Source organism: Myotis yumanensis, unplaced genomic scaffold (genome assembly GCF_028538775.1).
Source record: "Myotis yumanensis isolate MYYU_CA2020_CCGP unplaced genomic scaffold, mMyoYum1.0.hap1 SCAF_9, whole genome shotgun sequence".
Taxonomy (NCBI): domain Eukaryota; kingdom Metazoa; phylum Chordata; class Mammalia; order Chiroptera; family Vespertilionidae; genus Myotis; species Myotis yumanensis.
Window position 1 is genome coordinate 51,266,528 of NW_027223760.1, and position 14,526 is coordinate 51,281,053.

The window sequence follows — 14,526 nt, forward strand, 5'->3', positions numbered from 1 at the left end:
GGCGGGGCCCGGGTGGGGGAATTAGTTGCCATTTGGAGTGAGCAGCGGGCTGAGGCGGCGGCGGTGGCGTTTGCGGTGGCGCGGGCTCCGCGGAGACTCGGCTACCCCCCGGGCCTTTAGCCCCCACCCGGTCCCCAGAAGCAGAAACCCCGGCCCTCCCTGCAGCCGCGGGCCTTTCCTGAGCGTGCAGCCCGCCTGGCTGCCGGCGGCCCCCGGGCTGCGGGATCCGGACGGTTGCCTCTTTCCCCTGTCAGCGCGATGCCCCGGGCGGCGGCTGCAGGCTCCTCGCGGCCCCGGCCGTGACCGCCGCACCGAGCCCGACCGGGCGGTTGGGGCCGTTGGACGTTTGTTTTCGCAGCCTTCCCCTCCCCCTCACCAAGGCGGCGGGGTGCGCGTTGGGAAGGGGGAGCCGAGAGACTCCTCCTCCTCCCGGTACCCCCGCCCCTCCCCCTTACACACTCGCACGCACCGCCGCGCCGGCTCCCACACGCTCGCGCGCCTCCCGCTCCGCGCCTCAGTGTCCGCTGGCGGCGTCCGGGGCCCGCGGAGCCACCATGTCCACTGCCTCCTCCTCCTCCAGTTCCTCCCAGACCCCTCATCCCCCGCCGCAGAGGATGCGGCGCAGCGCCGCCGGCTCCCCGCCCGCCGCCCCCGCCGCGGGGAGTGGGAACGGTGCGGGCGGCGGCGTGGGCTGCGCCGCGGCTGCGGGCGCCGGGCGGCTGCTGCAGCCCATCCGCGCCACCGTCCCCTACCAGCTCCTGCGGGGCAGCCAGCACAGTCCCACGCGTCCGCCCGCCGCCGTCGCCGCCGCCTCGCTGGGCAGCCTCCCGGGGCCCGGCGCGGCCCGCGGCCCCAGCCCGTCCAGCCCGACGCCGCCGACGCCGGCCGGGGCCCCCACCGAGCAGGCGCCGCGAGCCAAGGGCCGCCCGAGACGGTCCCCCGAGAGCCACCGGAGGAGCAGCTCACCTGAGAGAAGGAGCCCGGGCTCGCCCGTGTGCAGAGGTAGCGAGCCCAACCCTTCCGTCCTCCCGGGCGGGCGGCGTCCCCTCGACGGTGCCCGGCGCGGAAGCGGCAGCCTCCCCGGGCTCGCGATGCTAGTGCCTTCGCCAAGGTGTGAACGCGGCTCGGGGAGCCTCACCCTCTGCGGTCGCTGCGGGGATCGGCGGAGCGGACTGCGAAGCAACTTTTCTTGAACGCCCCCTCCCCCTGCCGCCCCTCGGGTTTGATCTGGCATCCCTCACCTGCGTGCAGGGGTTTTTTCAATCGAAGGAGCTGATTAGCTCACTCATGTGTTTGCTGTTTGCAGCGGGGGACGGAGGGGAGTTGGGCGAAACACTTAGGAAACACGCACGCAAACTCTGCAGCAGCCTCTTTGTGCTTTCCTGCAAAGTTCCTAATGTCTCTGGCTCCCGGGATGGTTCTTTTTTCTTTCCTTTCTTTTTCTTTTTGGAGGGGGTGCTGGCATTAGTTGTGATGTAAGGATATTTTTTTGGTAAGGGGACAGTTTTGGGATGTGCAATTGAAGCGTATAGTGTTTTGTTTTGCTAATCCCCCCCGCATCCCCCCCCCCCCCCCCATCTGTACTCTATATAGTCCTATGCATCAGAGCAGTACTTCACTGGAAACAGTTTATGCCCAGCTCAGCATTTTCATGGTAAATTTTAAAGACCTGTTTGTGAAGTGTGTGCTCCGTTTTTCCTCCCATTTTTAAGCACACTTCGCAGTTCAGTCGAGCTGTTAGAGGATCTCAAGTTTCTTTTTTTGTTGGGTGTCAAAGGTAATGGTGAGTTGGATGCTGTTGGCTTCCCTTAAGGTTTTCTGTTTTAGTTTGGTTTTGTTTTATGTCTAGGGACACGGTGCATGATGTAGTGGAGTCACCGGGGAGAAAAGGAAGATTAGCCAAAACAGGGAGTTAAAGCTCACAAGGGAGAGGAGAGCAGCTCATATTATTAGATCCCAGGCTAGAGCTACAGATGCCTCCGCTGCAGCATTGTGGGGAGAACAGAGCAGACTAAGTGGAAAATCTGCTGGGAAGAGAAACACTGCGGAGCTCTCTGTGCAAATGTTTATGTGGTATGTGGGATATTTTTATGGAGTTTCCTCGACGAGGGTCTTAGACTTGGAGAAAGTGGCTGTGTTATGATAGATTACAGTTTTGGTGTTTTTTGTTTTAATATTTCTGACCTGTAATTAACATGTTGCTAAGGCACTTGTTTTCAGACCACTTGATGGGGAGGCAAGGTAGGATGCAGTAGCACTGGTATGTGTACATGAGCACCAAGAAATGCATCCTGTAATCTGTATGCACCAGGAGGAATTTGCTCCCCCACTCCTCCCCCAGGTCAAGCCAGCTGCTGCAGAAACTGACATCCTCCAGCAAATCCTGAATGAATGAATGAAAACAACGTGATCGCCCTAATAATGACCACCACTGAACACACATCTTTGGCTGTATTTTATAGAAAAGGCCACCATTTTCTAACAGATTAATGCCATATGCAACTCTCTTGCACATTTTCTAGAGCTATATGAAATGAGAGGTCACAGAATGAAAAGAAGGCAGCAGTCACATACATTTTTGAATGATTGAGCTTCAACAGGGTACAGATTGAGTTTTGGGCTTTTCTTTTAAGCACTAATATGAGAGCCATAAAATAAGCATTCCAGACAGATTGTGTACAGAAGGTTTTGTGGGCAGAGTAAGAGTAGTTTCGGCAATTGCTACAACAATATAGTGGCCATCCAGTACCTCCTCCTCTTTTGTTGATAAACACTAACATCTTACAACAGATCATAGTACAACTTGTTTTTCTGCATCCTTCAAAAGCCTTAATTGCTTAGGAATTACATGGTCCATCATCAGGCAGTTTTAATGAAATTTGTGATCAGGCTTAAACTATCCTCTTTGTTGTAGTATGGCACATCCGAGTTTAATGCAATTTTAATGCAATCATGATGAAAACACTTCTGAGTTTGGGTGTTCGATAGACAGATTTGCATCATCAGAGAGCTTGTACTGGGAATGGAAGAGGCTTTTCTGCTGGTTTTAACACCAGGTGGTTTTGTCAGTTTCTTACATTGAAGTGATTTTGAATGCAGGCTCTTCTGCCCCCAGTCTCCTAATCATATTACCTATATGTTACTTCTCCACATCTAGCTGGGCTAGAGAGCTACCCAAATTAAAACTATACAACTATTCTGGTCTGTTTACTTAGCCACTTAAAATCCTTCCTATGAATAGTTGGACAATTTCTCAAACGATTACTCAGTTTCTTTTGAATTCTGCAAGGTTCTGACTTCAGTGGAATTGAGTCTCCACAGGTCAAGGTTCCTGCCGCTGCCTCTGCTGCTGCAGACACTGACATCACTATACTGCATGAATGAAAAACAACAACGTGCTCCATCTCTTGCTCTGCACTCCCTTCCTTTTCTGCACACTGCTTTGGTGTGTGTGTGTGTGTGTGTGTGTGTGTGTGTAGATGGTGTTATGCTGGGTATGAAACTACATTTAAAAATGTTAAGTAAATGGTGGCCCAATATGTATTTACTATAGAGACATATTGTTTACAAAAAGCTCTAAGTGCTCTGAGCATTTGGACTCGAGGTGACATCACTGAGCATTCAGTATTTTTTATCTGGACTGGTTGTTATGGAAGAAAATATAGCTTTAAATAATTTTCTTTGGAATTGTCTTACCAGGAAGAAATTATGAAACAATATAATTTCTAAACATGTTAGCTCATTGTTATATCCTCTTAAACATTTTTAATATGCATAGTTATAGGATTAAGGCTAGAGTTATAAAAATGGTATTTAGATTGTTTTCACTAGGCTAAGGAAAAGCTGAATTTTTAAAATAGGTGCATTTGAATTTAATATGATATTATTTTATAAAATACAGCAAGAAGATGGTAATTTCCTTTATTTTTATAGCAGTTTTAGGCTATTTAAATGGGTATTATAACAGATACATAAATTTCCAAACACACTTTGCTTCTACAGAAAGGACATGGAGTTTTACAAATTGCAGAGGAATCATATTTTTGTATTTTTAAAAATTCTCTTGTATTTTTAAGCCTTCAAGGTTTTTATTTATATTCATCTCTTTACTTCTGCCATTAGCAAAATGTCACCCTCCCCTTGTTTGGTTCTGAAGAGTCTTGAAGTGGTGAATGACAAGCTACTGAATGCATCCTCAGGCTCCCTGTGATGTGTTTGTAATAGATGTAAAATCATAAAGTATTATGCAAATAGTTATTTTTTGTAATGGTAATACATAAAGTCTACCTTTGAGATAAATAGAACAACAAATGAGAATATAACAGGATGTAGTGTTAAAATTAATGATCTTTAAGCTAAAATCATCAGTGACAACCAAAAGAAAATATAATAAAGTTGTTTCTTTCTGAAACCTCATACAGTAAAACCTATGGATTTAAAAACAGAACAAATACAGTTTTTACTGCGCTAGATAGTAGGCAGCACTTGCAAATCCTCTGGTGATTTTCGTAAATATTGAGCATTAAAATGAATTATAAATTCTAAAAGATATGAAAACATTTGTATTGGAGTACTCTGGATGGAGAGTACTGCTTATGTTTAAGTGTACCAAATCTAGTTAACAAAAACATGGAAGAGCTTGTCGTTTATATAGCTCCTGCTTTGGAAAATAGCATGTATTGATTTCTGGTTTAACATAACAGATTTATTTAGGCCTGGTTCTCTTAGCAGAATACTAATTCTAGAGTGAAATTTGATTAGAATTTTTCATGAGTATCTTGAGGGCCTTACTGTCTTATACATTAAAAAGTTACGATTATATTTTAAAAAGAAAATGCAAAGCCAACCAGCATGTAATGTTGAAAGACTGCATGCAATGTGTGTGTCTGTGTGTTTTAATCAATTAATTTGCTTTCAGTTTTTTTATATCTTCATTAAATTTCCTTTTATGAGTCATTTTATGCTGTGCTTAGTTTGTGGAATGCCAATATTTTAAATTACTTTTTTCTTTAGCTTTTAAAAGATACTCAGACATTCTCTTCCAAAAAGTTACTTCTCAGGTGGATGTTCTTGGAAATTAAGGTTCTCCTCCAGTCCCTCACCCCCTTTAAAATTAAAATTCTTCGATTACTTAGTCTTAGATGAACCTGTTTCAAAGCATTCCTATACTAAAGTGAAAATAAAGTTTTGGCTTCTTTTTTTTCCCTGAAGTGACAGGTTTCAAATACTCATTTTTGGAAAAGATTTTCAACCTTTGAGAACTACACTAAGTATCATCAACATTCATTATTTATATATCTAATTTTCCTCTTTAATTATAGTGTATAAAATTTCTAGCTCAGTGAGTGAATAGCAAAATAGATAATGAATTTATAGAAGGTATTTATTCTTAAACTACTATCTTATGTTCAAAGATTATATTCCTTTCAAATAACTATTACCCTAAACTGAATACCATATACCTAAGGTATATCAAAGCACCTAGGTAATTTTAGCTCTATGTAAAGTTTTGTGTGTATTTATTGAACTAAAAGTTATTTCATCATTTAAAGTACTTTTTACGGAAGGACATTTCTTTTACTACAGTGTACATTTCTTCAAGGATTTAATGCAAATTAGGATTTATATATTGGGGAAATGTTGAAGTTACCGGTAATGGCCTCCTTGTGATTTTTATTCTGTGATAATGGGGACTAAATGTGAATTAGAAAACAAAGGAATAATTTGTCTCCATGGCAATGAATAACAGTGGAAATAGTGGCAATGTTCACCAATGGCTAATAGGAAAGGGTTTTACTTAAATATTAAATTAAAAAAATTTTTTTAAACCTGTTTTATCAAAACTTTCACATGTAACTAAAACTTTCACATCTGTTAAGGAGTGTATACTAACGACTTTGTTATTCCTAATTTTAGTTCAGTCTTTTCTCTAGAGCTTAAAATTCCCAGACACCACCAAGATGGGCTTTTCCACAGCACCTGTCCTAGGTCTGTGCCTGGCGCTGTTGTCTTTTGTCTTCAATATAAAATTTTGACCCTGGCCAGTATACTGTTTATTTTAACAAGAGGTTGAGCTTATCTATCTGCTGATGGTCTCAAACTGGGCTTTCTAAAAGTAAGTGGAGGAAAGAGAGAACAGTACTCATCTATTGATATAGAAAGCCTAAGGAACTAATGGAGGAGCCAGAAGCCACCTCTCTTTCCCACTACCCGTCTTCTGGACCCCTTGTACTCCACCCATCATTCAGCTGATTCAAAAGAATAAGATTTGTGTTTATTTTGCAAAATAAACTATAATGAGTTAGTAGTAATGATGAAGAAAATAAATATTTTACCTATAGCATAAACAAATTGTGGAAAAATACTTTTCTAGTATTTCATTTTAGTAGGAACAAACACAGCAAATACATTTATACAGTGTTATTTACTTCAAGTGAATGCTACTGAGGCAAATACAGAGGGTCAAGTTCATGAATATCTCAGTAACTTCCCCTATATTATGTTGTGTCTCAAGTTGTAGATGGAAAGAAAACATTCGAGTGCTTACTATATACAAGGCAATGTATACTTTTATTTAGCAGGAATGAAACTCAAATTTCTTATTTCAGATCTACTGTTTATTCCACAAGACTATCCAGTTGCTACTCTAATGTTGGTGAACAGTCATGATTTCTGAGCTAAAAATTGCCAAAGAATAGCTTTTCTATTGTTTCCACAGCACTATTACACTGAGCTGGGATATGCTTTGACATTTTCAGAATATCTAAAAATGTAAGACCTAGAAGGTTGAATGTAACTGAAATAGAAAGTGGATGGATTGGTCATATCTCTCCATTCGTTTCTTACATAAAAGTGTGAATGCGCGTGCGTGCATACGTGCATGCGTGCATGTGTGTGTGTGGGGGGGGGGGGAGAGGGAGGGAGAGAGAGAGAGAGAGAGAGATTGTGGAAGTGAGAGAGAACACAAGAGTAAGGATTACTCAAGAATATGAACTTGATTGTGTTTGGCCTTCCTTACACCTACAATCTTTGCTATCCTTGCATCATGTTATGGTGAGCAGAAGTACTTTTCACCGTGAATATTAAAAGATAGTTATACATGGTGGTAAACTGATGAATGATTCAGGAGTCACTCACCAAGCAGAAACTCTGCTCTCAAGTGAGTATCCCAGCAGCTGGTGCTAGATTAACTGAGCCCTCCCAAGCACTACTAGGTGTCGTTGAATGTGTGGGTTTGAACTTTGCATGTTTGCAAGTTAATGAAGTGCCACCATGGTACATCTTAAAGATGGCTCACCAAAAATAAGGATTAAAGAGACTAGTGAAGCCCATTATTGCATGGCAAGGTTAGTGTCCAAAATTGTCTTCCAGTTACTAGAATTAAATCCACTAAACATCTGAATGCGTTTCGTAACAAGAAGGTAATTGCTACAACTTGCTGCCTAATGTTTCTAAAGATCAAATAAATGCCTATCAATTACTGACAGTAATAGCCCTAATTTAGCCAGTATGACCACAGGGAGAACTTTTCTAAATAGTCCTATAGCTAATTTTAACTTACATTACTAAAAAATTAACTATTTGATGAAACATTTTCTAAAATTATACAATTATTTTGTATTATTTTACAATCAGTAATTCTTTTTTTTTTTCCTTTCTCCCCCAACTTTACTGAGGTATAATTAACAAGTAAAAATTGTGTATATTTAAGGTGTACAATGTGATGATTTGATACGCATATAAGTTGTGAAATGATTACCACAGTCAGGCTAATTAACACACCAGTCACTTCACACAGGTACTTTTTTTTATGGTATATGATGAGAACACTTACGATCTACTCTTAGTAAATTTCAAGTGCAGTGGGGCCTTGACTTACGAGTTTAATTCGTTCCGTGACGGAGCTTGTAACTCAAATTACTCGTATGTCAAATCAAAAAGTGAACAAGTGAGACATGTGATGCTGGGCTGATGTTGTGGTGTTCACTGTGACGTTCGCTGCGCCAACTAGTGGTGGGGTATCTGAAGCTGGCTCGTAACCCGAATTTTAGCTCACAACTCAAAGCAAAAAATCGGCCGAGAGACGGCTCGTGTCTCGCAAAACTCGTTAGTCGGGACACTCGTAAGTCAAGGCCCCACTGTATATGATACAGATACAGTATTATTAACTGTAGTCATTATACTATACATTTACATCCCCAGAACTTACTCATAACTGAAAATTTGTACTCTTTGATGAATACTTCCCCATTCCCCTCACCTGCCAGCCCCTGGCAACTACCATTCTACTCTCTCTTTTTGTGAATTTGACTTTTTTAGATTCTGTATATAAGTAATATCATATAGTGTTTGTTTTTTTGTGTCTGGCTTATTTCACTTAGCACAGTGTCTTCCAAGTTCTTCTGTGTTGTTGCCTATGGCAGGATTTCCTTACTTTCAAATTTTTATTTTATTGATTTTTAGAGAGAGAGAGAGAGAGGAAGGAAGGGAGAGAAACATCGATTTGTCATTACACTTATTTATGCATTCATTGGTTGATTCTTATATGTACCCAGACAGGGGATTGAACCCACAACTTTGGCATATCTGGACAACACTCTAACCAACTAAGCTACCTGGTCAGGATTTTCCTTTTTAAAGGCTGAATAATATTCCACTGTGTATGTATACCATATTTTTTTTATACATTCTGCCATCAATGGACATTTAGATTATTTCCTTATCTTAGTTATTGTGGATAATGTTGTAGTGAACTTGGGGTGTGTATATTTCTTCAAGATACTAATTTCACTTCTTTGGATATATACCCAGAAGTGGGATTGCTGGAATGTATGGTAGTTCTGTTTTTAAGTTTTTGAGGAACCTTCTCCATACTGTTTCAATTCCCACCAATTTACCTTTCCAGCAGCAGTGTGCAGGGTTACCTTTTCTCCACATCCATGCCAACACTTTTGTTGTGTGTGTTTTATAATAGCCAATCTAACAGGTATGAGATGGTATCTGTATATGGTTTTGCATTTCCCTGATAATTACAGATTCTGTGAACCTTTTCATGTACTATTGACCATTTATGTCTTTTTTAAAAATGTTTTTATTGATTTTAGAGAGGAAGGGAGAGTGGGGGAGAGGTAGAAACATCAATGATGAGAATCATTGCTCGGCTGCCTCCTATGTGCCCCCTACTAGGGATCGAGCCTGCAACTTGGGTATGTGCCCTGACTGAGAATCCAACCGTGACCTCCTAGTTCATGAGTCGACGCTCAACCACTGAGCAAAACCGGCCAGGCTATATGTCGTCTTTGAGAAAATGTTTATTCAGATATTTTGCCCACTTTTAATTGGGTTGTTTTATTGCTATTGAGTTGTATGTGTTTCTTACATTACTTTATATTGATCCATTACCAGATGTATGGTTTGCAGATATTTCCTCCCATCTCATAGCTTGCTTTTTTGTTTTGTTGATTATTTCCTTTGCTGTGCAGCCCTTTTAGTTTGATGTAATCCACTTTGTTTCTTTTTGCTTTTGTTGCTTGTGCTTTTGGTACTATATCCAAAGTGTAACTGCCAACACCATTACCAAGAGCTTTTCCCCTATATTTTGTTCTACCAGTTTTATTTTTTCATGTTGCATATTTAAATATTTAACCCATTTCAAGTTAATTTTTTGTATGGTTATAAGATAAGGGTCCAGTTTCATTTTTTGCATCTATAATCCAGTTTTTCCAACACTATTTGACTATCCCTTTCTCATTGTGTATTCTTGACACCTTTATCAAAAAGTACTTGAATGTATTAGTGTGGATTTTATTTCTGGGCTCTCTATTCTGTTCCATTGGTCTTTGTGTCTGTTTTTATGCCAGTACCATATTGTTTTCATTATGATAGCATTGTATAGGCTAGATGATTTTTAATAAAATGATTATCATTTATTGAGCTTTTATATCAGCCCTTGTCTCTTTACTGGAACCCAATGTAGAGTACTTTTATAATCCCTCATCACAGATGAGGAAATGACATCTTGAGAAGTTATGAAATTTGTCCAGTGTCAGGCAGTATGCACAGAGGGCCCATGTAATTCTCTAAGTCCTGACTTCAAGTGAGCTGAAAGTTACTTTTAGAGCCCAGTTAATTATGAGGCAGGAAAGCATCCATAATGGATTATCCCATTGCTTATCCAGTTAAGTCATGGAAAGGTCAAAAAAGCATGGGGGGGGTGGGGGGGGGCGGAGTATAAAAAGAAAGCTAAATGGGACTAGAGTCCAGGGTCCACAGAACTTAAAATAGTTGCAAGTATTCCCAGTGATTCAGGCCTCAGGTATGCATTTAAGACTATACTTCAAAACCTTATTATGCCATTAGCAGGCTTTTCCCTTGGTCTTTAAAGGACCTACCACTTTGCTAAGATAGAATGTAAATTTAATTTTTAAAAACTACCTTCCCCATGAAATTTCAAAATATGGGTATATTAAGGTCTTTTGTATTTCCACATTTGAAAAGTTTTACACTTATAATCGAGAATCATAAAGCTTCATTCAAACCTAACATTGATTCTTTACATTTAGCATCCTTAGATATTTTATTTTATTTTTATTTTATTTATATGTCACTCTCAATGGCAAAGCAAGAAGGTTCACTATCTTCTCATTTTATACCTGCTTGGGCTCTTTCACTTTTTCTAGGTTTGCCAACGTGACGCAGAAAAGATACTTTGGTCTCCATTTTAATAATTTCTCCCAGGGTGCTTTGGCCCTTTTTCAGTGTCACTTTTGCTTACCCTAAGCTCTCTTTAATAGTCAGTGTGGGGCATGAGCCCTTCCATAAGTAACATGAGCAATGGTATTTTTATTAAGTAAAGATATCGAAAGTGTTCTATAGAGTCTATGTGATAGGAGTTTACTTTTCTAGTTGAATACATTAGTTTATAAGTTGAATTAGTGAAGTAGTAGTTGGATCTTAGAAGATAATAAAAACTAGTAGGGCTTTAGTTACTCAGGATTACATCAGGTCTTACCCGTAAAAAATTTTATTATTCTTCTGTAAACCAGTGAAGATATTTTTTTCATGAAGGTACAAAATGATCATAGTAAAACATAGATTTGTTTATATATTAACTGGTAGTCTTTAAATAAAATGCATTCATAATATCTTTGAGAGTTCTGCAACAGTATCATTTTATTTCTGCTAAAGTATGTTTGAGGTAACCTGATGAATCACCCTGAAAAGAAATCAGCTGTCCTTTTCCTGCTTAAAGTCAGGTTATTTAAGTGCTCAGTACTTACTAAACAAGGGTTAACAGACTTTGCTAAATGTAGTTTCATTGGTATTGTAAAATCAGGGAGTTGGACTGTGCTCAGAAATAAGGTTTTTAAAAAAGCTACAATATTCTATTGTATTTTGGTCAGATATCTTTACAAAACTTACATTAAATCCCATTTATTCTTTACATGCCAAAGTGACCCATTATTAAAAAAAACATTTGGTTCAATCCATTGCATTGTCCACTCTTTGTCTTTTTGGTTTATATATGGTCAAAAATTAGCATAGCTTTAATGTAATTCCAGTGATAACTGTTCACTCATTAGAGAAATGTTTGTTTCTGGTACTATACTAGTTGTTGGCAGTATGTTAGTGAGTAAAATAGATGGAATGTTCCCCTCTTTCACAAAATATTTACTGAACCCCTATTATGTCTGAGGAATTCTGTTTGACCCGTACAGAATACATATTCTAGAATGTAGTATGTTCACATTCATATTTCTGAGCAAGGTCAGTTCATTTAAAGTCTGCCAAGAATTTGGCCCACTATTTCTTCTGAGCTTTGGACTTTATATGAATTATTGTTTTCCTTTGTTTACCTTCCTAAGTTAGATTGAGCTTTTTGGTATTCTTTTTGAATACTAAATACTCTGTTTATATGTTTTTCTTTCATTAGATAAAGCTTAGGAGAGCTTTATCCTATGGTTTCTATATTATATCAAGGTCTAAGCTATATTGCTGCCTGAACATCCTATATAATACAAGGCTAATATGCAAATTGATTAAATGGCAGAATGATCGGTTGCTATGACGTGCACTGACCACCCAGGGGCAGACGCTCAACACAGGGGCTGCCCCGGGTAGTCAGTGCGCTCCCACAGGGGGATCACTGCTCAGCCAGAAGTGGGGAGCGGGCTTAAGCTGTCAGTCGGACATCCCCTGAGGGCTTCCAGACTGTGAGAGGGCACAGGCTGGGCTGAGGAACCCCTCCCCCCACCGAGTGCACAAATTTGTGCACTGGGCCTCTAGTATTATAATATTCTGCTATAGTTTGCCTTAGAACGATGTCACTGACCCTCTCTATGCATGCACGTGCGCGCACACACACACACACACACATACACCCTTTCAGAATTCGAAATTTTATTGTTGGATGTGGTTTCTTGTGTAGAAATGTAGTACAATGTAGTAATAATGTGTAGTAATACCTGGACAGTGGTGCCCTGTGTGGCTGCTGAAATGAGTAGAACTTGGCTTTGACTAAATATCTACTATTACTTGATATCTTGATTGAATGCACAATGATTTGTCTTTATTATACCCAGAATTTGCTTGTTTTCAATTTTTATCTATTTTTAGTTTTCACCTTAAAGAATTATTAGCATTATAGCCTTTAGTATTACTATTCAGTTGTGTTAGTTAAGCTTTAGGATGGTTGTCCTGTTATACTTTATACTAAGCCATGTGGTCAAAAAATAATGTCTTTATACAAATATTCCTATTTAATGGAATAAGTGTTACATTTAATCTCATGGTAAAACAGATCATAGGTGAATCGTACTTTCTGGCTTGATTTCTTTTTAGCTTGTATAGGGAACCCTGAAAAGAATATAACATATAATAAACCATCTAAAATTGCATATAGAAATTTTAGGAAATAGGAAGGCATAGGAAAAGTAATGAAATAAATTATTGCTAATATTTATTTTGATCACGTAAAATACTTCATTCTTGAATTAAGTGCCTCATAATGTAAGAGAAAGTAAATATATAATACAGTAGCTGAATCTTTGATTTGATTCACTGTATTATTCCCATCATTAATGCAGCAGTTCTAGAGACTTTAACAGTTCAATTATGATTTTTTTGATCTCAATTCGTCTTAATGTTTCTATGACTCTGTATTCAAGATCATTTTGGTGGATGTGTGTACTTCACCAAGTAGCACTTTGTCATTTTTAGCGTTCCAGCATCCAGCATGGTGTCTGGTGCTTAAAAGGCCCTGTGGTAAATCCTTACATAGAATTTACATAGAGATTTCTGTTTTAGCTATGTATGTAGCTAGGTTCAAATCACTGAACAGTGGTTATCATGCATGCAGTCCTATAAAGATATGACAAAATGCAAATTAATAGCTTTTACTTGTGTGGCTCATTTTCTACAATGCCTAATGGTTTAGGTAACTGATGACTGTTATTCTCTATTTAGGGCCTGTCATTCACTGGTGATGTGTAAGCTTGGAAAAGCACTGATTTAGACCTTCACATGAAAAAGGAACTGGGTGCTTTTTCTGCTAGAAATAGGTAGAACAAGAGATGGCTGTTGTCAGGATAGTCAACATTTTGAAGATACAATTCTATAAAGTGTGTTTCTAAGTTACATTTAGAGTTCTGTTAAGTGAATTTGGTCTAGTGAGGCTCCATGGAATTAACTTCTGAAGCTGTTATATTTAGAGAAACTTAAACCATCATGCTTAAAGCTTGGTGGTGGATTTTCCAATTAAAAATCTAAATGTTTTTATAGTCTGTCATAAAGATCATGATTATACTAAGCTCCAAGAAAGGAGAAAGTAAATTACATATTAATTTATGCTTCATTATAGTATAAAAATTTTAAATTGTACAGCAGATTTTGCAATGATTATTTGCTTTAGAATGTCTAACTTATGTGCAAGTAAAATTATTCAATTTACCAAAGTGTTATTTACACAAACTTTTTAGGAAGTCAGTTACACAAGGTTGAGGTTTATCTGAGGTTGTAAAAACACATTACTGAATAGTGTAATTTCTTATTGCTGTATAAAATGTTTTAGTGACATTTAGTAGAATTAACTAATATCATAAGTTATTATAAATGAGCATGCATCGATCTTTTCCATTCCCTTTCTAGTCTGAGTTTAATGATTCTAAGAAATTTGGTATTGAAAGAATCCCTAAAAGGGAAATACCTCTTATGTACTAATGATTTTATTTCTCACATTTCTCTGTAGAAAGATATGCTTTTAAATTGGGTAAATATTCCAAAGTTTTTTTCTAGAATATTTTGCCCTTACAAAAAGAAGTTATTACTTCAGTTATAATTTCCTAGCAAATCGATTCTAACCAGCTTCATGAGGATGTATTTCTTCCATCATAAAAAACTTTCACAAAATCTACTGTTTTTGACATCAGGAGGATAAAGCAATAACTCTAGACTAAGCATAATTAGACTAGAAATATGATTAGTGCTATGAATTATGATTTTATTTATAATTGTATATTCCTTCCATCA

The 14,526-nt window shown here is 39.0% G+C and overlaps 1 protein-coding gene across 2 annotated transcripts in view; it reads left to right on the forward strand.

Annotated features, from left to right (window-relative positions):
* The first annotated feature begins 494 nt into the window (after positions 1-494).
* Positions 495-14,526, forward strand: part of GLCCI1 (glucocorticoid induced 1) — an 81,827-nt gene continuing 67,795 nt past the window's right edge. For both annotated transcript variants that reach the window (XM_070424322.1, XM_070424323.1), the window contains exon 1: positions 495-1,002. In XM_070424322.1, coding sequence (XP_070280423.1) covers positions 555-1,002 — 448 coding nt within the window. In that variant the 5' untranslated portion in view covers positions 495-554. The remainder of the gene's footprint in view (positions 1,003-14,526) is intronic.